General features: G+C 37.2%; 3 protein-coding genes, 1 long non-coding RNA gene and 1 pseudogene across 5 annotated transcripts; 2 read left to right on the forward strand and 3 right to left on the reverse strand.

Annotated features, from left to right (window-relative positions):
- The first annotated feature begins 46 nt into the window (after positions 1 to 46).
- Vps52 (vacuolar protein sorting 52) lies at positions 47 to 8,374 on the forward strand. Its single transcript, XM_022851189.2, has 5 exons — positions 47 to 163; positions 2,268 to 2,522; positions 3,546 to 3,830; positions 4,136 to 5,321; positions 7,878 to 8,374. The coding sequence occupies exons 2-5, from the start codon at positions 2,268 to 2,270 to the stop codon at positions 8,174 to 8,176; spliced, it is 2,025 nt and encodes a 674-aa protein (XP_022706924.1). The 5' UTR covers positions 47 to 163; the 3' UTR covers positions 8,177 to 8,374.
- Positions 3,779 to 5,346, reverse strand: LOC147752080 (uncharacterized). Its single transcript, XR_015315079.1, has 3 exons — positions 5,268 to 5,346; positions 4,380 to 4,529; positions 3,779 to 3,870 (listed from the first exon to the last, which is right to left on the reverse strand). It is a non-coding gene; the product is annotated as an uncharacterized LOC147752080 (long non-coding RNA).
- Positions 8,375 to 9,715: 1,341 nt separating the features above from the next.
- Positions 9,716 to 16,513, reverse strand: LOC111270791 (peroxiredoxin-1). Its single transcript, XM_022851192.2, has 5 exons — positions 16,356 to 16,513; positions 11,343 to 11,541; positions 11,141 to 11,222; positions 10,501 to 10,731; positions 9,716 to 9,958 (listed from the first exon to the last, which is right to left on the reverse strand). The coding sequence occupies exons 2-5, from the start codon at positions 11,529 to 11,531 to the stop codon at positions 9,873 to 9,875; spliced, it is 588 nt and encodes a 195-aa protein (XP_022706927.1). The 5' UTR covers positions 11,532 to 11,541; positions 16,356 to 16,513; the 3' UTR covers positions 9,716 to 9,872.
- Positions 16,514 to 16,677: 164 nt separating this feature from the next.
- On the forward strand, positions 16,678 to 25,770 carry LOC111270788 (uncharacterized). Of its 2 annotated transcripts, XM_086972639.1 has the most exons (4): positions 16,684 to 16,859; positions 22,258 to 22,555; positions 23,562 to 23,852; positions 24,675 to 25,770. In XM_086972639.1, the coding sequence occupies exons 2-4, from the start codon at positions 22,258 to 22,260 to the stop codon at positions 25,301 to 25,303; spliced, it is 1,218 nt and encodes a 405-aa protein (XP_086828765.1). In that variant the 5' UTR covers positions 16,684 to 16,859; the 3' UTR covers positions 25,304 to 25,770. The 2 variants fall into 2 exon arrangements, with proteins under 2 accessions (XP_022706922.1, XP_086828765.1); XM_022851187.2 differs by having other exon boundaries at positions 16,678 to 16,859; positions 23,562 to 25,770.
- LOC111270778 (peroxiredoxin-2-like) lies at positions 18,639 to 21,576 on the reverse strand (annotated as a pseudogene).
- Positions 25,771 to 26,102: the final 332 nt, after the last annotated feature.

Genomic DNA, 26,102 nt, shown 5'->3' on the forward strand with positions numbered 1-26,102 from the left:
TAGGGGTCAGATAATTTTAATAAATAGTTGACATTTTGTTTTGATGATGACATCTATCTTTGCTGAAAACACAGCTCAGCTGAGAGCTATTTAGTACTGACAGATTTGAGAATATTTAGTAGTAATTTTGTGAAATTTAAGAACTGAAGAGGATTTTTATAAGGTTTGTTTACACAAATACAAGACTCTCTAATGATATAAACTTTTTTCAATCATATTGTTTAACATGAGCAAATCAATATATAATTCTATGGTAGCCTACAACAATATGTTAATTATAACTTTCTATGCTACTAAATGACAATTGAAGTGTACTTATGTATAGCTTCATTAACCTAACGGAAATGTACATATAATTTACTTAATCGGATATTCTTTCACAAAAAATCGAATACTTTTATATAGAACATGTATTTTTGTGAGGCTATATCAATGTGTGTGAGATAGGTTTATGATCAACCGGGCCCTATTAAATTGCTGGTCAGCTGGCAACCCAGGTATATCAGCTAATGATGCATTTATGTGAATAAATTTATAGTGAAACACATTACGATAAAAATATATCGAACGTTCTGCTCTGTTCAAACAAAGAAATGCGCTTGCTTGCGGAACGGGATGTATTCCTACACACCTAGTCAATAATCAAGATCCTGCTACCTTAAGGAAACTCTAAAACGACCGTTTCAACATCTGGGATTAGGTGCTCGTAGATAACACAAGCTTAATACGTTTCTGTAATAGGCGTCGCACATGAATACTTTTCTGCTACGTGAACAGACGAAATAAAGTTAAACATAGCGAGACACAGAAAAGCGATTTTCCCGACGATTCCCGCAAGCGCATCCATATTAACATTGTTTTTTCAAATAAAATAACTGTTTTGTTACGACTGGCGAACATAGCTTGCTCAATTTATATGTTTAAAAGAAGATATTGGGATCGTGCCTGGGTCAACTTCAACACACTATATTTACATTAGAATAAAAGAAAAACAGTTTCAGTTCGATTTTTGAGTGGCCGAAATGTCTGCGCGGTCTGTTCTAAAACGTTCCATCCAAAAGTGATTTTCGAAGGTCTGGCTTAAATACAGTGGCTGTTAAAAGATGATCATTTATTTTTTCTTTTCAGAAATGAGGGCAAATGTAACTGGTACGATTAATTCAGAATTTAGGTTGCACTAACGTTGCCGGATGAACTATGATAATAACGGCTACGTTGTTAGGACTTTTTTTTATATAATGGGTTCGAGTATATATTTATTTCGAACAATAGTTCATATTTTTTTTAAAGTAATATTCCTTATATCCAGTTATTTCAATTTTTTTTGTTCGTAAGTCTTGTTACGCTTCAACAGCGATCTAATGCTACCTTATTATTTGTTGCTTACTTAGGCTCTGTTTTAAATGTATATTTTTAGATTTACCGGTTTTTCATTTATGAGATGTACTAACTAAAAACGGCTACTGACGCATAGTCCAAAGAATTCGAAGCCTAGTTTGCGGTCAGTTTTAAATCACGGTCAACAGAATTTTGCAACGTTTAATTAATAATTGCAACGTAATTGTTGACTCTATTTAATAGAAGGTCGATTCTTGGTCGAACAGCTAGAGCAATACCAATGATCTAGCAACCACATTATTCTTATTATTAAATAGAAAAGGCTCAAGTGGCATCCGGAACACGTCTCATGGGTGAATATTTCAACATAATTATAAAAAGTAATTTTGTGACAAGCACAGAAATGTCAACATCATCAAGATTAATTAGACACCCTGTAGGCTATCCCAACCGGTGATATTTAAGTTACCTCAGTTTTAAGAGATCTGCTCAAACTCTTTTAACTGGATGGGTATGTTTTTATGTTAGAAGCCACGCTTGTTAGGTCAGTTTTCTGAACTGAACGTTTGACCGGCGATCCGCCTTCCATATATGAATAAGCCAAGAATAGCATTGTAAAATAGTGGTAAATGATGCCGAATATCATGTAAAGTCCAATTATATTTACATAATTTTTCTACAATTATTTTTTCTAGGCAAAGGATATAATAAATTTTATTTTCTTCATTTGTAACCTAAAATTTACACGAATTTTGATGAACTTGTAAAACCTCGTGCGTTATCGAGCTTGCAGCTAATATTTCGAGTAAACTGAGATACTTTTAACAAACTATAAGTTTTTAGCAATCACGTCCTTCAACATTAATAGCTAGAAATAAGCAGTTGTTCTCATCTAAATTGTGATAATAATTTTATTGGTGTGACAACAGATGGCGGATCCCCTAGCTGGTGTGGACGATCATATCCAGGAGAATCTTTGCCATGATGTGATCAAGGAAGCTCTGGAGTCAGGCCGCGACCTCAGAGAATACTCTCGAAGTGTTGAACAGCAACTTAAGGGCAGCGAGGATGAGGCGATTAGAGATTATATGCACAATTGTCGAGACATTGCAGCACTTCACGGAGAGATTGCTTCATGTGACGCCATCTTGCAACGCATGGAAAGCATCTTACGTGGGTTTCAGGTAAACGACAGATCTTAGTGAGTATATGTGGTATATACAAAATGTCGATTTCTAAAGCTGTCTTTCTTTTCTTGGTTATTGCCGTATTTTTACGATAGATGCCAAGTAAACTAAAGTACATTTGCTTATTATATCATTACGAAAGTGCATCGTTCGAAACGTTTCAGAACCTTTAGTAGCAAGTACAGAACGACAAACATCCTGTAAAAATTCCGATTTTTTATTTAGCGTAATAATGGATAATTGTTTTGACAATCATCACTGAGTTTATGTAGTTGTCGAGAGTTTATTGAGTCGTACCCGAATGGGCCGAACTAATGCAATGCTGTACGCTAATAATCAAAATAGGTTAACACATAAAAGCACTCAAAGACATGAATTATTTCTTTATAAAGTGAGGACAGGCTTTTAGCAACCTTTTGTATAATAAAGAAGTATAGGTAAAACTCTTTTTAACTTATACAAGTATCTAAAAGCCTTGTTAAGCCTAAACTTTTGTACTATTCTCAGGTATAGTGGCTTCACTTATATAAATGCCCTCGAGAGAAGGTACGGTTGGAATTAGTCAATGGCTGACGCATAGATGGAGTATTTTCCGTGACAACATTTTTTTATATGTACAAGTCATTTGAATTATGATGTCAATCTGCTGTAGAACAGAGTTAACCCATGATATAATATTGTCATCCAGATTGCCATATTTACTTGAGGAATCTTCTGGATAGTGTTGTAAACGTTACTACACTTATATTGAGCTTGATTTGATAAATTTGCTGCTTCATATAATTGTGGGTGTTAGATGAAATTCAGTACATGATGAAGCTTATCTAATCGGATATTAATTAAAACACAGATGCAGTAGGCCTAACAGTTAATCACAAATACGGTAAACAGTATGCATATCTCAAATAAGTCCTTACTAAAAATTCGGCGTCCTTGGTTATTGTAGGTTTCACTTTTTATGTTAAAAAAGATCGGATCTTTTGTTCATTATTATGAACAGGCTACTACTTAACTTTTCAGAACGATCTTGGCTCTATATCATCAGAAATTCAGAGCCTTCAACGTCAATCTGTCGCGATGAACCTCCAGCTAAAGAATCGACAGGCGGTACGGGGAGAACTTAGTCAGTTCGTGGACGATTTTATCGTACCTGAGGCAACGATAAACGTCATTCTCGATTGCCCCGTTATAGATGAGGATTTCCTTACCCAGCTTGCCTTACTCGACCAGAAGATTTCATTCGTAAAGGTGCAGAGCTTCAAGGAGGCTTCGTCTTGTCAGGATGTAAAAGATATCCTCGATAAGGTAACTCTTGATATATCGATATTACTGATATGGGAAAAATCTATGCAATTGAAAATATCATAAAACGACACAGTGTGCAGTTAGAAGCTGGATTACATTCTATTAAAGGCGGTTATAAAGCTTTAAAAGACATTGTGTTGTATTTGAATACAAAATCAAATGACTTTAAAAAAATAGCTTCATACATAGATGGATTTTCATATTGTTTCGGGCAAAAGGTGTGACCTTAAAAATTTCTGAAAAAAGATACCAATAAACGCATATATAACTAAAAGTAATAGGGAGTTGTTTTCTGCTTATTTCAGCTCAAAGTTCATGCCGTGACAAAGATCCGGGAATGGCTGTTACAAAAAGTGTTTTCGTTTCGTAAGGCGAATGCTAACTTCCAGTTGGCGCAAAACACCATGTTAAAGCACAGGCTCTTTTTCCAGTTCTTGGCAACTCATGAGCGGGAAGTTGCGAAAGAAATACGTGAAGAGTACGTTGACACCATTAGTAAGGTGTATTTATCGTATTTCAAGGCATATCAAACTCGGTTAATGAAATTACAGTTCGAAGATGTGCCAGATAAAGATGATCTGATGGGCGTCGATGACACTCCAAAATGGGGTTTATTCAATAAGCCCTCACTTAAGAACCGATCGACGATCTTCACGCTCGGTAGTCGCAACGCCGTCCTGGGGGCAGATTTAGAAGCACCTGTAATTGTACCGCATGCTTCAGCAAAGAGTGAAAAACATTATCCATTTGAGCAGCTTTTTCGGTCAACGCAGTATGCTTTATGTGATAACGCTGCGCGAGAATATCTGTTTGTTTCGGAATTCTTTTTGCTAACAAAGCAGGGAGCCGTCGATATGTTCGACAATATCCTTGAAAAAAGCATGTCATTATTTGCAAAGCATACAGAAAGCTTCGTGGCGGAGTGTTTCGACTCGATTGCCCTTTTTCTTTGCATTCATATCATCCGTAAACTTAAAGTTGTCATGCATTCTCGAAACGTTCCTGTTATGGATCGTTATTGGGATTTACTGGTAAAAATAATTTTTCCCCGATTTGAAACAATTTTACGAATGAATATAGCATCGATTCGAGACTGCGATCCTTCAAAGTTAGGCAGCATAGACAATAGGCCACATTATATTACGCGACGCTATGCCGAGTTCTCCGCTGCGATCGTCTCAATAAATGAAAACCATCCAGACGAGCGAGTTACTCAGCTTCTTGGCCAGCTTCAAATCGAGGTAGAGAATTTTGTCTTGCGTATGGCAGCTGAGTTCAACGGCAGAAAAGATCAACTAATTTTTCTCATCAACAATTATGATATGATGCTTGGCGTACTTCAACAAAGAACGCACGAAGATTCAAAAGAGACAACAAACTTTAGGACACTACTAACGGCACGTCAAAGCGAATACGTCGAGCAGATATTGACCGTACATTTTGGAGGAATGATGACATTCATTAAAGAATCCGAGTACTACGTTGAAAAGGGTATGTTGTTAAACACCTTCACCTGCAAATTTAACGTGAAGAAACCATTAACATTATATATTATTACGTTCGTAAAGTTCTTATTTATTAATTATTATAGATTGCAGCGTATAAAGTGACTTGCAAGATTCATGAAGAACCTTTTATTTGACTTTTAGTGAGTCGTTTAACTGTCTCGCTGGACCGAAGTCAAAATTTTAAAAGGCATAGAGACTATTTAACTCTTAAGCTTAGATAATTCTGTACTCTTGTTATATATATATATATATATACAATCCTGCAGGAAGTGCTTGAATGTCTGTCTCACTTTTTCTCTATTCTGCTTTTATACAAACGCAACCTCTTTTGGAGTTAGATGCATTGCTCTCGTTCGTCAGAGAATACCGTAAGGCCTTTTTTAAATTGATTTGCCTCTAGTTGTTGAAGCAAATGGATACTGGCTTTGACAAAGTTTTGTGCACTGGTGGGGATGTTATACTTTCGGATAGGGAGAACTGTAAACATTGGCATTTGCAAACCTCGTTTAGAATCTCATTGATGTAATCAGTATCTCTTGCGTTCAATTTGGAGCGTTTATAGGAGTTAGTGGTCAGCTAAAGTAACCCGGATGAGCTTTACCATGACACGGGTCTTACAATTATTTATATTCACTGAGGCATCGAAGAGATAATTTGATTAAATAATAATAATAATAGTGATAAATAATAATTAAATTTTAACTGCAATCGTTTTATCCGTCGTATTGTTTATGAATTTTATATATGAACATTTTAGATAATAACGCCTTTGTTATACATTTTCCAAGTGGAAACCTTGTCAATTGCTAGCTTTTGCTATAATCATCTTTATCATCATGTGTATTATTTGCCATTATTTCTGTTCATTACTTCTGTTAAATTGAAACATAAGTGATAGTTCCTTTTTCATTATTTTCCGTTTCTATTTACGTGTCTATTATATATATATAACTAATATACGATACGCAAATGTTCTTTTCCCCTCTTCTTTCTATAAGCCCGTTGTAATTTTATAGTGGACAGCATATTATGGCGCATTCAGATTTCAAAAAGGGAGGCTTTTTTCGACACGTACCCTACTTTTTTCGTCAAAGGTATCGAAACAGCCTGGAATATACGTGCTTTGTAGGATAAGGACTGCTTAAAGATGTTTGCTAAAATCAAAAATGCGATCTTAGAGCTGATGGTGTAGCTTGCTCCGGCTGGCCAACCGAACATCTTGTCACTTGACTGAGAAAATAGGTTACGAACGCCAGCAATTTGAAAATATGACCGTTTTATCATAAATTGAATGTCTGACCGTTCTGTGAGTTGGATAAAGCGAATAAGGAAATAGGTCTTTCATTAATTGTCTATACCTCGTCTACCTCCTTGCAACACACAGCTACAATTACAGGTGTATGCACAAAGTTATTATGGGTGATGAGAAGTATGTCTTTACGTCGGTATAAAGCGTAGAAAGAAATGGATAGAAATGTAAATTTAGCAAAGCCTCGAGTTAAGCCAAATCGAAGGAAGGCCATGATTTGCGTTTTGTAAAGCTGGAAAGGTTCTATGTGCTAGGAGATGATTCAGGAGAACAAGATGATCAACAAGAATGTGTATATAACCCAGTTACGTCGAATAAACAAAAAAAACAATAAACAAACAGATCCAACAGAAAAAAACCCGATAGGCGACGCAAAGCCATTCTTCGCCAGGACAGTGTTAGGCCTCACATGGTTAAATGTTCCCGAGTTTTATGTTGAACTTTCACGCTTTACGCGTTAAACCTTATTTCAGACAGCTGGGTTTCAGTACAAATCGAGGCGTATTTACGTCTAATTTTAAACCTAGTCCACCCTTTGTTTCCCTTTGACCCCTTTGTCCACCCCTTTGAGTTTCATGGACGAGCAGGTTATCACTGCGCCATCATAGGAACAAAGCCTTACATAACAAAGAGCGTAAAGCCGCTTTACAAAAGCTTGAGTGGGACGTTTGTTTCCACCCATCAGATCTTCCAGACCTCGTACCTGCAGGCTACCTTTCGATCCCAAGGAAATTAACGGTAAACAGCAAAGAGGAGTCTCAAGCCCTGAGTGGGCGACTTCAACACCAGCCCCAAATATTTCTGGCGAGAAGAATAAATTATTCGGCATATTGAAGAAGATCATAAAGAGTAATAGTGAATACGTGATACATAGAGTAGATGTGTTGTTCTATAGAAACAGTAAAATAAGGCCATTTTTCGTGCTTAGCCTTTGTTTTGGAAAACGCATTTTATGTAAACGTTCCTGTAAGGTCATCCAGGTAAGCGTAATCGTCGCGTAAATGAGTGCAAATCACCATATACCAATTGTGTCTATGTACATATAAGCGTGTGTATGCGTGCGTGCAAACATTACCCCGTTTGAATGGAAGCTGATCTTTTTTTTGTGGTTTTGAATTGTCCCTTTTTACTTCTTGACGGTAAATTTGTCGCTTTTGAGCAGCACTTTTTTGTTAGGCAAGAATACGGTTGCTGCTTATGCTGTAACCTAATGTGTATAATAATTTGCAGGTCAAATCAATGAACTCGAGAAGGAATCACATAAAGTAGCTACGCTCGTACGGAATTTCAACTCTGGTTGGAAGAAGGCTATAGACGACATGAATGGTGATATCATGAAGACATTTACAAATTTCAAATGTGGCACAAGTATTCTACAAGAGGCCCTTAAACAGCTATTGCAATACTATCACCGTTTTAATAAAGTAATTTCGCAGCCACCCTTGTGCTCTCTACCAGTTCGCTCCGAGCTCATAAACATTCACCACCTTATGGTCGATATAAAAAAATACAATAAAGCGACGTTTTAACTGCCAACAATTAGCGATAACATATAGACAAGTAGATATTATTATTAATGACATAATGAGTCTGTATTTTACATAAACCTCAATTATATGAAACCGCTGACGAATGACGATAATTTACGATTGCGAACGCTGTTAGTTGCTTACAAAATCTATAATATATTTATTAATAAATCATGCATTTATTACTATTTGCGACAATAGGTGTTATGTTTTGTTGAAATCTCCGCTTAATACCAACCGTTCAGGTGTGGCACGTGTGTCAGGTTAGGCTTCTCTCTTTACTTGCATTATAGAATAAAAAATATTGTTGTACGACGTCTGTATATTAAGACAGTACAAAAAATTACAACTCAAAATGTTTTTGACTAAACTCGGATTAATATTTAAATGTCAGCTCCTGCTAAAAAATGACCATTGCAACACGCTATATGTTTCTATAAATACAACTAAACCGAGATTTATTCAAGTTACCTAAATCTATCGTATAACTAACTTCAACTTTCGCTACGCACAGGTGCTTTGCCGGAATAAAAGGGCACTAATACGATTAAATTACATCCGTAACCTGAAATTAATTGCCCTTACTGAAGATTTTGTATGCTAATGTCGTTGGTGAGGACAAGCTAAGCTACTTCAAAACACCGTGCTCACCATTCTAGTTGTACGCTTTACAAAGAGAAAAAGCACCTAATACAATACAACAAAATCTGGAAAAACAATAATATTCAATAAATAACAACAAATTCTGGATCCTATTCAAAAGTTCCCACATTAATTTTAACATGTATACCTTTGTAACTAGAAATAAGACTCAATTTTACTAGTGGGCTGATTTAGGTAATATTACATTGTTTCAGCGGGTCGTTGCTTTCAATGCCAGTCATTCATCACTTAACAAAATTTTAAATTTATGCAAACCAGAAATCATAATATGATTCTCACGACTAAGGCATTATCTTTATGTACTTGTGTTACGCTTAATTCTTAATTAATCCTAGGAGAAAAGCGTAAAAACAGTAATGAACCCCAGTGATAATATACACGAAAGTTCTATTAAACCTAAGCAGCAACGTATTTTGCATGGAATTAATATTTCAGTTTTCTAAAAATAGATATTGCCATCGTCACCTGTTTTATCCGTACATGTGTTCAGAGGTTCAGATCCGTTCGATAATTTTGCTATATATATATATATATATATATATATATATATATATATATCGAAATAACGAAATTTATCGGCAATATTTTTAATTTTGATATTTGTTAAAAAGATTAAGCCTGCAAATGTACGTGGAGCATTCGATGAGAGTATTTGCTCATTAAAATCAAGCAGAAACTATTTCAATAGAATATTACTAGCGCCTCCAAAAATCACGGTATTTAGAAATGTTCTTTTGTAGTGCAATATATGACGGCCTACGTCTAGGAAGCGAAATCACAGAAAGAAAAGAGAAAATATTTTGATCGGTAAATACGGGGAGAACGTCCCCTATCATTGAGGAGCGATGCGGTAAAAAAGCATTTGTCCGTAAAACATTCTATAAGATTTCTTGGTTGCTTTATTGAAATCTTTTGTGATATTATAATAAATGGATAAATCAAGTGCACATTCAATCATTATAGGTTGGTAGTATATGCTCGATCTACATAGAACAAGAACCTGGTAAAGCGAACCAATTTTTCTGTTTGTGTTTTAAGCCTGACTGGCAAAGTAAGCCTTACTGCCTTCGGTATCTGGCTTCATCGTTGCAGATCCTGGTCTCCAGTTGGCAGGACACACTGAAACAAAATATACACAGGTCAGCGATTTTGTTAAATGTACTTACCTCCTTAAGGTTTCTTTTGAATTGATAAAGCACCTAACATTATTAGCTCGTTAAGTTATTTTTATCCAGCTTTTTGCAACTAATGTCTCATCAATATTTGGTCAATTCTTACGACAACTCTTCATTGACCAGAACACGACTAAGTCTGTTATAAAATTATGCTAGACCAGCTGAAGAGTTCGTCTTCAGATAAGGCCATCATGCTGTTGCCACGTTTCCCCTATTTGGTTTTATTAATATTCTAGCTTCGTCAGTTCAGAGGTCATGCACCATGGACGTTTTGTCATTACTGAAGGACACGTTATGGTGGGTTGATCGGGAAGGGAGAGGGGAGGATTCATACTCGAGGTATTTTGGAGTCGGGGTGGTGCTGACCGAGGGTTTGTGGACTGTGAGGTCTCTTCAGAGCTGATTGCCGACGGGCACTGTCATCATAGGTATCATCGGCTATCATCTCCTTATCTGGTTGTTGTCGAATCTTATCGTGGGCCTTACCCTCTCCATGCTTATCGGTGAGCTGGAAAGCTTGAACCAGCCGCAGTACTTCCTCAACGGCGCGGCCCACCGGGAGATCGTTCACGGTGATTTGACGCAATATTCCTTTCCCGTCTATGATGTACAATCCACGGAACGTAATGCCATCGTTGTCTTTGAGAACATCGTATGCTTTCGCAATCTCCATGCTTTTATCGGCCAGTAGCGGAATGTTCATGCTACCTAAACCGCCTGCGAAATGTATTTGAAACATGGAATTAGCGTAGTTTACGTCACGTGACTGTCAGATACTATTTATAGTACATGGAAAAAGTGTCACAAAATTAAATGAATAATCGAACGGTCGCTGAATACTAGAATAAGCTGAAAATTAGCTACCATCTCAAATTAATGAGGTAGCGTAACTTCGCACAGATGTAGTAAAACACATAAGGTAGCGTAACCTAGCACAAATATAGTAAAACCAGAGACAAATGCTTACGCTAGATGGCTCTAAGTAACATGTAATGAAGCAGAAATGCCTAGCTGACTTAATACAACCATTAAGAATTGGGCTTCCGGCGAACCACTTGATCAATTCGCCATAAAATATGATTTAAAATAATATTACAGCACATTCCGCTAATAATAATAATTTTACCTTCATTGCGAGGAGTGTTGATCCACGCCAGGTGAGAGAAGTGCGAATCAGTGGAGCAACCTATCACCTGGCAGTCGATTTCCTGAAAATTGTTGGAAGATAGTGTGCAGTTATAAACCTAATGTCTCTACAATTTTTTTCATTTGTGCCACTCAAATATACTACGATATGCGTCAGAATGATGGCACAAAAGGTCAAATACCTTGAAGCGTGCTGCAGCTTCAGAGAAAGCAACTATTTCGGTTGGGCAAACGAAAGTGAAGTCCAGTGGGTAGAAGAACAACACCACGTATTTTCCTACATAGTCAGAGAGTTGAATTGTTTTAAATTTTCCGTCGACGACTGCGACGCCCTTAAAGTCAGGAGCGGGATGAGCGATTTTCGGCGCCATCTCTATATATCTGTAAACGGATGCGTATAACGATAAAAAGATTTTAATATCTTTAACAAAATTCTGTATGCGCAGTATTTTGTGACACAGCTCTGAGGATGACTAAACTATGTAACACATTTATAGTATCCAACTCCAATCAAAAATTGTGCAGAATCTACAGCTATTAGTCATTCAAATAAGGCCACCAGAAATTTGATTGAAGATGGTCCCTCGTCTGCTTTTTAATATTAACACTCGACGACACTGTCGCTACGAAAGCATTTTCGATCTGCAAACCACCTGCTAAGGCTTGTATTCGTTCTTCCACATCTGGCTATGATCACTGCTGCAATTTGTTTGGGCATGCTTCGTATGCATTGTCGCATTATCTCCGTCACGCATGGGTTTTGAGCCCACAGTAGTAGTACTATAAACTGCTGAATCTCACACGTTATTGATAAAATCCAAGTCGAGCGCATTTTCAAATTATGGCAGAACCTCAGTTTCATTAGCGATAAGCAGCTCAGAGACCCTTTGACATATGGAAAGGTATGTCTCATACAAAACCTTATTCGGTAACCATCCTCGTATCTAGGACAGCATTTTTCTTACTTACATCACTGTATAATCATTTGACTAAATGCACGGCTTCTGCACCACGAACGGAAATCGCACCACTATTTGACTTGGATGTTTGTTCTGCAGGGATTGTACGAGATTTGCCTAAACATTTAAAGACTTGTTACTAACCAAAATCTCAAAATGCGATTCATCTAACAGAGCCAGAAGGAATTGTTTTGGGCATTCTAAACAATTGCAAAGTTTTTCGCCTGGTCACAATAGCTAAAAAGACTCAGTTCGATACATACAACGTCTTTATGGAAGCATCTTTATGGATAACAGTGACTCCCGAGCTTTGCAACCCTCTGATACGTTTCACTAAACTAACCGAGTTAGCAATTTGTCTTTGCGATTGCTTTTCTGGTACGATTCTATCCGTTGCTTTTCGTGAGATCTTTGTGATATGTATAGTCGCTATTGTCCGAAGGTCATTGAACTGCAATTCAAAATTCTTTGTAGCCACGACAACGCGGCTGTCATCGAACAGATAAGAGTAGCAATAGTCGCTGCGCTACGTCTCGAATCACCTAAGATCCTCCATGAACTGAGGAGATCAAATCGATATCTGAACTGTACTTAATAGCTTGAAAATTCTTACATATGATGGTAAATAGTCATTTCACCGCACTTCTAAGTGCCTTTTCTTTCGCAACAAATTGAAAATACTTCTCTACGGACAATGTCGTGATACGTTCCGTCATTAGGAAGCAATGCAGTTTCACACAGAAAAACCACACGCAGACATCCTACAAAGTACAGCTGAGGAGATACCTTTTTATTAAAGGTAGAAATTTTGTAGAATTTTATTAATTCTACAAAATTTCTACGTAGCTTGCTTGATAGGTTCATAATTGTAGCTACTAGGTAACATACTGGACGGCACCTGCACTGGCCATGATGGATCATCATGAGTTTGTAACAGTCTCTTTTTAGTCGAGAAAACCAAGAAACGCTACGAAATATTTTATCAGCATATATAATTTATAGATTATTAATAATTATTTGACACTTATTCTTACTCATCCTTAAGATACGCTTACGGTTTATTCTGACTCTGTTCGCATCACTTCCGTTCATTTATTTTAAAGTGAGTTTTTCTCAAGGCTAGAGTCATCAATACCCAGATCTGAGCCGCGAACAAACAGGCACTTCACATGTCCAAAGCAGAAACCTGTTTTTTAAACAGGGTCGCCAAACTCTAGAATTATATTAACATGTGAGAGACAAGATGTTTCTGTACCCCATGCAAACATGTAAATGGTTATCAATACTGATCTATGACTCATTCAGATAAAAACTACACTGTAACCGCAAGCGCTTTTACAGACTCAACCACAAACACAGGAGAATCAGTTGGTGTCATTAGAATGATTGTCAAACATGACCGTATTCCAGGCAGTGCCTCATGGGAATACAACATTACGTACAGCTTCCGCTAATCACTGGTGCCACTGATAGCCATCACCATAATGCGAATGCTAGCACTAATCCAGTAAGAAGAACGATTTATATCGTGTTTAGAATAGTGTACTCAAAACAATAAGCATTAGCAAGACATTTGATTGACATTTGAGTCCAATTTTAGAATAGTGTACTCAAAACAATAAGCATTAGCAAGACATTTGATTGACATTTGAGTCCAATTTTTGCAAACAAATAAGAAATTGCCTCGATATCGTAGTGTCGAGTATCGATAATAATGGTTAATGTTCTTTGATACATTTTTTATAGTATACCTAAACAACTTCCCCTACGTAACATTTCTGCGCCCTAGTGTAGCACACATATTGGCTTCGTCACTCTTTCGACCGCTGAGACATCAAAGTCACGGCTCAGAGCCTTCGATATATATTCCGATAACATGGATTCATTTACCGATGGACTTTCGAAATGATGGCTTTGCTTTCTAGCAGTTGAAGCGCTCTTTAGAGGCGAGTTGTAATTGCAAGTTTCATTCAGTTATTATCATCTTTAGTCTCCCTAATAAACAATTGCCTTAATGATGCAACAATTAAATATTTGTGAAGAATTATTTTATTGTTTTTTTAAGCAACTTTGCACAAATATAGTAAACTTAACAAATAAAACCAACTTTAGTGTTCAACAACCAACCTATATTTATCCCTTTATCCCTATCATTTCTAGCATCCCAAAGGAACTAAATGTAAAATGTTACGCTTAGTTTCTACATATGTCATTGCGCCAGTTGTGTGCTCAAGACTTACTTACAGCTCGACGGTAAACTCGAGGTAGTCATTGGGAAACTCTCGTAAAGAGATAGCCAATGACCTAAATATAGACAAGACATCGATCATTATCGACCTGCGCTATTTTCTACCACTAATTGACTAATTAATGATCCTAAAGTGTCGCTCTTAAACGGTAAAGACAGTTAAACAGCGAGGACAAAATTTATGAATTTCTTTAGCCGCCGGAACAGTCAAAAACATACACGTCACCCAAAAGCCATCGCCCGCTGTAAAAATACTAACCACTCATTTTTGTGACGGGTTGTGTGAGCAGCAAGCTTATAACGCAGTGTATATTAAAACCACAAGTACAAAAAGTAAGGTAATCTGACTAAATTTTCAACGTTGTACGATAATGATTAATTTTTATAATGGAGTAATAAGGGAGACAGTTAACTATAATAAGCGGTAAATTAGTTAAGAACAGTGCTTCGCAATCCCTATTTGGAGAGTTTCATCGTATGAAAGGTAGCCACAGATTTTTTTTATTGAAAATATTGTTGATGATGATGATGATCACCCCGCTAAATTAGTGGTGATACAATATGAAGAATTAGTGGACAAGTCTATCATTTTTCGGGTACAACCGCTTAACTTTCTTCTTCAGCAGTTCGTGTTATCTTTCGGATACTCTTGTAGCTCAAATTATCCGAATTCACTACAAGCATACTAATAAAACCAAACGAACAAATTGTGCCACAATTCTGTATACATTTTTTGAGCCGAGTAACGAGCTCATCGATAGCATAAAATCAAAACGAAACTGGCGCGGGTTTTGCGCGACAAAAGCCCATATCGACGCCAAAAATTTCTTCACATGGCCTATTATTGGTAATAAGAAAAAACATCCCCCACATGCAGGGGCAATTTGTCATCAATTATCGGGACAATTTTTCGTTTTGAACGGTTGACTTCGTTTAGCAGAAACATGTTTGAGAGCCTCTGAGGAGGTCTGACTTATCATTACCTCCTACGCTAATTTCTCAGCGACGACGACAAGCTTACCTAAGATAATATTCAATAAATGTTTTAACAAAATGACAAAGAAACAAACACGAATCTGTGAACTGAATTTTGTCATCGTAAGTCGGAAGATATTCTGTGAAAATTTGTTTAATACGATATGTTCATTGATTAGAGTTCTACTAGATCGCAGAATGGTCTAGACTATGATATAAGAACGGAGTATAAATGCCATTAGAAACACACTAAACCACCAATTCAAAGCACGTGTTTATGATCTATTATCATATACATTGATTAGATTTAGCTGAATGTGCAACTGCGGCTCTATGTAGCTGCTAACTGGTTTTCAAACGATAGTGTCGACTTCGTCATGCTTCGTCAACTAGCAACGCCATAATGACGGTGACAAGCGATAAATTAATTCAGAAGCCATTAGAAACACACTAAATCACCGAATTCAGAGCACGTGTTTATGATCTGTTATCCTATACATTGATTAGATTTAGCTAAATGCGCAACTGCGGCTCTGCGGATCTCTGTAGCTCCTAAGTGGTTTTCAAACGATAGTGTTGACTCCGTCATGCTTCGTCAACTCGCAACGCCACAATGACCGACAACAATGACGGCAACAAGCGATAAATTAATTCATTGGTTTCCCCGTTAACTTTTGCATCTTTGTTACTTTGTCTCATCTACCATTTAAGGAAATTATTTACCCTAAGATCATGTGTTCTGTAGGTAGGTAGAGGGGATTGTTTTGGCAGTTCAGCAGATTTTCCATTTTATGTCACTGTAAATCCATTAAATGTTAGTTTCCGCGGCTTGGTTTGCTAAGAGGATATTGCAGACAGCAAGCTAATCTTCGTATCACCTGCTTAGATTTACTTTAACAGCTGAGAAAAACATTGGAGTCACGGGAAGCTCTAACCAAAAACGAGTATCTTAGAGTCGTTCGACTGTGTGGTTTACCTGCCGTAAAATCATAAAAATGAAGAATAATACGTACCTAGTGAAAAATTTCCGGTTTGCAAGGAGGGATTTCCTTAACGCCGTCTGCCTTCGATGCGTACTAGCCGGCAATTAAATGATGTGCCAGCCGAGTTGCGTCAAGGTTACGAGCCGTCAGTCCCAACGCATGCGTTGAGGGAAGCGGCGAGGATATGCTGGAATGAATTAAGCTTAACAAATGTTTGAAAGTAATGTTAACTATAAGCTAAATATCTGAGCCACGAGATATTTTCCTTGGAGTGACATCCTGCAAAAAAATTATGGTCATTTATCGTTAATATCTTTTGAAAAATTAAGTGCTTGAGCTTGACCGCGAAACTTTAAAAATGGCGGGATTGGCAGAGGCGTGGAAAGAAAGAATACGAGTGAAAACTCTCGTAACTCTATATAATTTTTTAAACTCAAAGTTTCGTTGAAATTCTTAAATAATTTATTAAGATCTAAACATCACTCTTGATTAGAAAAGTTCCACGGTAGCAGGAATTTGATTCCTCACTCTAAGGTAAGCGCCATTTGGTACAAATTTTCGTTATCATTTCAAAAGAGGGATATTGATACACGTAATTTCTAACCGGTTAACCATAAATTATGAATATTAAACGCGAAAAATGTACTGTGGTTAAAACTCGGCAAGATGTGTGTACATAGACAAAACTTTGTAATTATACGTGACCTTCTTCAAAAAGTAGTTGGTATGCCAGGAGCCTTTAGTGAATTCTGGCAAGTAACTTCTATACGGACTTTGGCCTTAACGTAAAAGCCATCATAGTTGAGTGCGCACTGGCTACGTAAAGGCATCTCGAATACACCTATTAGATCCAATAAAGAGAGCTATTCCTTAGATGAAACTGAATATCACTTAATATAGCACAGTGTAATAACCCTTTAAACTTGCATTTTTTGTGGTTAAATATTTGGAGTATGTTCCATGTGAAACTACAGTACGCTGCCTTTAGCCTTGGTGCCCAATTCGTATCACGAATGTACAATGTTAGTCAGTTTTTTTTTATTATTTTGCCTAAGCTGAGTCAATCAATGAGTGCGAATGTAGGCTATCGAATCAGCCAATCAGCTTTAAAAGTGGTTCACAGTACTGCACCAAGAGTGATTTGCATCATGTGTGCGGTGTCTGTATTATGAATGGATACAGATACCACAGTAAGACAGTATATAGGAAATGTAAATCGTTCCGAAAAATTAAATTTATAATTTTTTGTATCAATAAATTATTGTGCAATATCTACGTGTCGTCATCGCGATTTATGAGACCAACTTTTTCTGGTCTCTTATTTGGACTAGGAGATAGGTTGTTTAGGCCTTCGGCTCAAGTAAGCAGTACTAGGACAGTAAGTAATACTAGGACATTATAATGAAATGCATATAACGCTGCTACATGGCTATGATTGACAATAATTATTGTACATATACCGATAACCGACTGTGGGCTATCTTCTAGGTTTAGGTACATTGGGCTGGTGTTGTATAGTGTCAATCATTTGCAGATGTTTGTGCTGTTGCCCGATCTTTACACTTTTTCTCTAGCTTTTATATTGTTTTATTTAATTAGTGGTGGCCATCTGTAGTTAGGTATGCCGACTGAGAACTATGAAGTGCTGAATATGTTTGCTATTCTTCGGCACATCAGAGCTTGATGTTGTAACTTTCACTCCTCACGAAATATGTTATTCAGATTCCTCAGCAACTTCTTCAAGAAGAAGTACTTTACTTGGTGAAGCAATTTGCTGAAATGCCGAATTACAATACGTAATGAATCTATACACTAAATAAATAACCAATATTATTAAAACTTTTTTAGTCGATAAAACGTATCATTTTGAGAGAACAAGCAACGTTTTCAACGGAATATCTTAAAGTACAGTGCTCCATTTAGTATGAGCACTTATATACATTTTACGAAATATTTTTTCTGGCTTAAAAGAGATGTAGATAATAACTCCTACTCTTAACATGTTTTCAACATGGTCTCGTGGTTTGCTCTTTGTTTCGCTTTTCTGTGCTGTAGCCGCTAATTTCCCAGTAGCGTTGCTTCTATTGCAATTCTTTGGGCCCTCATGTGTGCCATCAAGCATTTCGGTTTGTGCCGTATTGTCATGCCGTGTGCTCGTTGAGTTGCTGTCCGCTTGTGCTCCTTGTGCTTCCTCACTTTCGTCCTCAGTATTGAATTGTTCCTCTTGGCTGATCGAAGATGTGCCCTGCTGCCTGGCTTAGGCTGGATTTTCGGCCAGTGCAGCAGCTTTCTTCCTTTTCAGCACTATATTTTTCAAATAATTCCTGTTTCATTTGTTATCTCTAGCTTTATTCTGTCCTTTCCAGGACGTCACCCAGCTGGGCAAACTGAAACCGAAAATAGTTCAGAGTTACAACCCTAAAAAAGGGTCGTTCTGCAGTTTTTTAGCTATTTGTCATAGTGTCATTATTAGATTAAATGTTTAATGTCTGCAAAGCTGCCTGGAAGTGTCGTCGTGCAGCAACGGGCCTTAAGGATTCCTTGGCCAGTTTGCATATTTCGGATTTTAATGTACTCACTCAATGTTTCAACTGCAAATAACAGGTTGAACAGTACGAGTAAATGACACTGAGTTATTTTTTTAAGCGAAAACAACGGAAAAAGTCAAATTAGCATTTCTCCCTAATTGGTATGAATACTAGCGTAATTACTAGCCTATTTTATAATAGGTTTTCGGTAATACTATGAGTCCTGCAGAGTGCCAATAATGGAAACTATTACTAGCCTGTTGGCAGGTAATAGTTTATACTAACAAAAGGATATGCCCGCAGAATCGAACTGATACATGTGCAGTCTAGGCCCGTCTTTGATGTGTTGTCGAAACCACTTTATGAGGTCTAATTGGATAGGAGATATGGCAAATTCAGTTTGATTTATTTTCCTTTTACAAAATATTGTACTATCATATACTCAAAGATTTCAATTTGTTCAAATTCAAATTACCTTCACCATGAGCATCGGTGAATTGAAATGCCTGCACCAGAATAGTCTCCTCTATAGATCTTTCGACAGGTAAATCATTAATTGCTTTCTGGCGCAACCTTTGTCTTTGGTCGATGATGAAAAGACCCCGAAATGCGATACTGTCGTCATCTTTGAATGTACCGTATTTATGTGCGATGTCTTTAGTAATATCTGCTACTAGTGGGATGTCAATGGCTGCCAGTCTGCCTTAAACAAGCTTTGCTTTCTTAAAATTGGGCCGTAGCCTTCAATACCAAAACACTAGCAGAGTGATCTATATAATTATTTTAGTAATCTCGTTTATTCGGAATAAAGCCTACCGTTACCATATAACTTTAGCAAGCGTTCTTGTTATTTATAGCTCTTTCTTCAAAATATGATTGGGGATACGATAAACAGAAATTAGTCTTTATCAACATTAGAATTTTGTCAGGATGAAGCGCCCGTTGAGATCCTCTAAAATAGCATCATTATTTGCTCATCGTTTAAATGTAAAAATATACGTTAGAACTGTATATACAGTTTCTCTTCAAGAGTTTCCCCAAAGCAAATCAACAAACAAATGTTCAAAAACATAGATAAAGATTTAGAGAAAGAGTAGAAAAAAAATTGATCCAACATGGGTCTCGAAGACGTACATTTGGGTGATCCTCGTTTACCGCAGGAGAGACAAAGAGAGTACTTTATATTTTTCAGAAGCCGCCTTATAATTGAGATAGCGATGCAAAACGGAGCTATTATATTTAATTATGATAGCCTTTAAAAGTATCCAAAATTTCTTTCTTAGCCGTTATGTGCTTTTTTCATACTTTAGTACAGATCTCCAAGAAGAGATTTTCTATGACATAATAATCTAATCACAGGTTTATATCACTACTGCTCTTTAATAACAAAATTACTTTTAGGAACTTCGGTCGCTGTAATGAGCTCTAAAATCTAACTTAAGGATTTCACCCTATTTTTTAGCTAGTCTTTCTTAGTATCACTCTTAGGTTTATATCTATAAACCTAAGAGTGATACTAAGACCTAAACCGATAAAAACCTAAACCGATACTAAGAAATCTAAATAGATATTTAGATTAGCTTGCATCAGTGTTACGCTTAAGCTAGAGTGCTTAACAATTCGACCTGCTATACATTTATATTGCGGTTAAGTTTAGTGCAGGGATATCAATCAAATGTCTATGCATGGTCTGTACTGTAGAATCCTTCAATAGTTTCTATGTATATAAATGCTGTCCTTTGCTTGTTGTAGTTAAGTCACGAGCATTAAAGTTAAATTCTGAAATGGCCATCCTCTTTTTGAGTGTGTTCGTAAAAGCTAGATGGCAAAACTGAGAGCCACACGAGTAAACAATAACCTCACACTCAATCTCTCATCAGCTACTTCGGAAAAGGCCAAAACCTCAGTAGTGTACACACAAGGGTAAAGTCTAATGGATAGAAAAACAGCATCACATACTTCCCTCTGTAGTCTGCCAGTTGAATCGTTTTGAATTCCCCTTCAACTACGGCTATCGCTTTGAATTGCGGCGCTGGAAATGCTATCCGGGGCGCTAAATATTGTGAAGGGCTGATACAGATTATACACAGAAAGAAAATTTGAGATATTAGTGGTTAAGTTGATTTCTCTTTTACTGCTGTTTGCAATAGTAAAAAATGCAATAAATGTGCTACAAACTGAATGGTTGACAGACTCTAGTTTATGAGAAATAAGCGTTATAATGCCTATAAATTAATGCTTCTTTTACAATAGCGGGAAAATCGATTCTATATAAATAGATATATGGTTTTACAAGAAAGCGTGTACCTATAGGTAGATAACTAGCACAAGTCTGAACCGGCGCCACACGAGAAAAAACTTATTCTGCGCAAAGTTCCTCCTGTTGAAAAGGGAGTAGCCAGCAGTGCTCGTCTTCATTGTATTCTTCCACCACTTTTGAAATGCAAGCCGTCGTGAGTTTTTGTAGGTGTTTCTTTCTGATGTGTTTACTCTTTTCTTTGTGAACTACCGCTGATACCTCTGAATTCTGTACAGTGATTTTGATCAGATGAGGGTGATACTTTTTGGTGGACGTATTCTCTAAAAGCGCACCTTGGCTCTGAGCACGTTCCTGTACCGGGGGCTTTACGGGTGAACTGAGCTGATCTAGTTTGTTTGGGGGCACTTTGTATGCTTTTAACGAGATCTGATACTTCAATATTTGATAGTTCTGTAGAAGGCATTTGAGTCAAATGATTTAACCGCCTTCTTCTAGGGAGTGGCTGTAAACATTCGGTCTCATGCTGTGTCTGAGAGGATGAACTCATTCGATGTTTAGATTACATGTCGACTCCTTGACTATCATGCACAGGAAACAGTTGAGGGTGGGCCAAATTAATGAAGAAATTCAACGATGATGACCTTCTGCGTTGTTATTATGTATAATACGCCAGGAATCACTTCTCTTAACTGTGATTACCATTAGAAGCACTTTGAACTTCCAAATGCTAGAGTAATGTATATATTTTAGCAACGATTATTTAACTAAATACGTGTCTACTGCATTTTGTTTATGATAGAAATCAATTTGAGGCAACCTAATGGTTTCTGGGTAGTCAAAAGTGGACTACATTGCATATTGATCCTGCTTGCCCTTTAGCCCTGCCTTCACTTTTGGTTTTTCCCTAAACACCTCTGCATTAATGAATATTCAGTCACTCATTCGCATACTGTGATCTATGTACTGGTATAAAGCATGTAGTCAAACACATGACGGGTAACATAGCTTTTGTGCATCCTACTTTGTGGTTTCTCTTTTTGTTTATTTTAAATAACATTGTGACAAATTGATTTAGTTCGACAAAAATATCCTAGGATTTATTTCAAACATTATTTTACAGTAGAAATATCTTTTTTTGTTACAGATGTTTCACGGTTCTGGTGGATCTTCGGCGGGAAATAGCCGGAGTCTTGTAGATGATTTTTTGGCGCTGCAAGAACGTTGTATGACGCTTGAAAAAATCAATGTCGAGATACTAGATTCACTAGCATCGGGAATCCAGGCAATATCGACAATTATCGTTAACAGCGTTAAGTCCACGGACGACCTAATTGAACAAACTGACGGTATCGATATGCTTCGGGAACTTATAAAATGTTCATTGGCGGCTTTCGGAGTTGTCAACGGAGCAACGGTTCAGACAAGGATGCTTGCAATTAAAGGCAAGTTAAAATGTCATGTTAACTAAATGTAATAAACGCCATTGTTTAATCTAGCTACAATAACTATTTTTCATCCGGCTATAATGACTATTAATGCTCTGAGTTACAGTTTCCTTCTACCATGGGTTTTGTCTGATGGCCCCCAAAATAATTTGGTATACTTACAGTGCTCTTTGCATGAAGCTTTCTACAGGTACCTACAATAGAAATCAGTAGATTTAGTAGATCAAAAGTTAGTATTATCAAGCGACCAGGTTGTTCGGGACGCTTGGGTCATAGCTGAATTCTATATATAAGTGTCCTCTATGTCGAGTTTTGCCTCCATATCGCCATCAGGCATTCTATCCTATGCCGACACGTGTGTCCGTAAGATTATACAGACAAATACTATATGGCCTAACCAAGTGAAAGTAGCCAGCAGAAAGCATGTTCGAGTAAGTAAACTAGCTCAGACAGTTCGTCAACAGAGCTCTTCCCCGTGATAAGGCACTGTAACGTATTTGCCTGCTAAGCATAGAGGCACGTGAGGTAACTTGGACACTCTACGCCTCGAGCTGAGGACCAGCTTCCTGATCCAGAGCTTACTAACGACAGTAAAACCCAACAGATTAACTGATGAAGGTGTTCGATCGTCTCATCGAACGATACGGCAACCGCGTGGTTTCCGATCGTACCGATTATTTGTACAACGAATATCTACTATTAGTCTATTTTTTTTAATTTTCTAAAGAAATTTTCCTTTAGGTGTGTCTGCTCTAAATAGTACTTCCTCATCAGCTTAAGGACATTATATATATATATCTATATAAATCCTGGATCCATGCATGTGCATCAGGATGATCACATGCATGGATCATCATGCATATGATCAGGAGCTCGTAAGCAAAAAATCTGTGTACGTTTTTCTCTATCTCGTATTTTCGAAAATACTGAAAAATACGCAAATGCTTATCTAGATATCTTATTAAGATTCTAATAATTTTTTTTTGTTTTAACTCCGCTTCAGGTTTTATTCGACTGCTCCAGACTACATCGACCCTATACAATGAAATTCAGCAAAACGGCACGTCCAGTTGCCTCGAAAAGTTAAATCAAAGTATTATGGAGGGAATTCTTGGGCTTAGAAAGCTAATTGAGGGATCATTCTCGGGCGTGGACCCCGACTTGTTTAGTGATATCTGCGACCTACTTATTAAACTATGCAAAAGCGAGGCTCGCAGTGGCATGAAACGACACGTTGGTCTTATAAAGATCTACAATCAGATGCTTTTATTTGTCAAACATCTGCCGCCATTAAGTAAGTCTAGCCAGGCTGAGTTGATGTGCAGTCATCTCGTCAAGTATGTGGCAGATATCTTGGACGCTTCGGTAGAATGCAGTTCGGTTCCACCTAAAGCAATTAGTTTCTATGTTAAGAAATTGATACAAATAGCGAGTTTTATGAACCACAAGGCGGAGGACGATTCTATAGTAGATTTGGCATCAAAATTGCGACTTACGCAAATATCAGATCACCCGCTGGCTAAAGAATTAGCTGAAGTCGATATATGGTTAATCGCTAGAAAAAATTTTCACATCCAACATGCATCCACTCTAGGTAGCATATTACTAGCCTGCGATATACTCGAGAACGATGGGGAACTCTCATTTGATCGCATACAAGAGCTACTGAGGTTACTTCTGAATTCAACTCACTTAATAATCAAGCATATGTTCCTCTTTCTGAGTAATAGAAATGTATTTGATCACGCAGTAAACGCCTTCTGCTTTGGAGTTTTGCGGTTAGATTATTTCCAGATAGAAGACGATGTTCTCGAAGCTGCTATGGGAGAAGATTTCTGTAAGCAGTTATTTACTAGGGACGTTCTCAGGGTGCTTTCTGTTATGCGGCCGGACACGTTCAGTATATACGGGCCTATTTTTCAGGAACCCGAGCTTTTGGATATGACTGACTTATCTAATGATAATCGACAAAAATGTGATCATGTTCGGGCTTTTCTCAGTCAATGCACTACAGGGGCTATAATCCGCAAAACAGATTCATCTGAGTGTGCGCGACTGCTCGTATCCATTTACCCTTGCAATACAGCATCGGCTCTTCTTTTCTCGTTTGTTTCAGCCAATCTTGCGCCTCATCTTGAAGCGCTGAGTACTGCAGAGCTAACAGCTGTTCTTAACCATTACTCTACTATCCTGGAAGGAAATATCAACAATGATTGTTTAATAATTGCTATTTGCATTGTTTTCTCTTATCTTCCAAGAAAATCGTTTAAGGACATTGAGGATACTCGGTTGCGGTCGGCTCTCAGAGGGGTCGGCGAAAGGGTACTCAAGTCGGGCCTGAAAATAGGCAAATTATTTGGCCTAGCTGGTTTCTTTAGTTTTTTTAGAGATGTCGACGATTTACGTCTTGTGGTTCAACCCACAAAGCAAATAACAGACGAACTGGTCAAGCTGTTTCAAGGGAATCTACGACAAGATGAGTGGGCCGAAATACTCAGTATCATTGAGGAGGGATATGTGAACAGAATAGAGCCTCTACAAAATGAATACTTCAAATATGAAAGAAAGGGCATCGAAATAAAGAATTCTGACGTTAAGAGCGCTGGACCTGAGTTGCAAAACACATCTTCCGTGAGAGAACTTTGTAGGGTAGTTTACGGCATAGAAAAAAGGAGTAATCTCAACCAGGAAGATCGTGTTCTCATTGAAATTTGCTTGGATAAACTCAACGGACTGCTCAATTAAGAAGTTACCACATATTATTATTTCTTTATTTTTAGAAGCTTCATTGAAAATCTAAACGGTTGTTGATGTTAGTTACGCTATTTTTTAGTTGTTTAGATTCAGATTGGTATCTATAGATATATGTATATATGGTACCTAGGTAAGTTTAATGGAAACAAAAACACATGCAAGTAATATGTACTGTGATGCAGCATACGGCATGTAGAAACAGCACAGACTCTGATATGGCGATGGGTTTGATTATTGTGTTGCAGTTTTTATCTAGACTTTGCTACAAAGGACTCATATAGCTGTGCATAATCGCTCATTATAGTGGTATAATATAGGCATATATATATGTTCACCAGAAGATTCAGGACGAAATGACCGATGCCAATTGTAATCATAGCGGATATTATATATCTTCATTTTCAATTGATGCGTGAATTATGATATTAACAAATAGACATAAATTTGTGATGCCAGTACATGGTTGCTAGTTTTCATTTATCGGTAACTAGCGAGTCTTACATGAGCAGATGCCAGATCCTGCCTAGTGCAGTCTTAGTAATTAACAAAAAGCCGAGCGAAACAGAAAACTTCAAAACATCGTTAAGAAGAGGAAATCTTTTTATAGAACTATTTCTCTATAATTTTTTTGCAACATAGTAAGTTAAATTGATTTGACGAATTAACAATTATTGTATACTGTAATCTAGATCTACTGTTGGTGCTATCTGCTACTTGAGACTTTTCGAGTAAAGTGGTTTTAAACAAAGTAAAGCAAATCGCGGGAACTGCTAAATATAGAGTCATATTA

Source organism: Varroa jacobsoni, unplaced genomic scaffold (genome assembly GCF_002532875.2).
Source record: "Varroa jacobsoni isolate VJ856 unplaced genomic scaffold, vjacob_1.0 contig00121, whole genome shotgun sequence".
Classification (NCBI taxonomy): domain Eukaryota; kingdom Metazoa; phylum Arthropoda; class Arachnida; order Mesostigmata; family Varroidae; genus Varroa; species Varroa jacobsoni.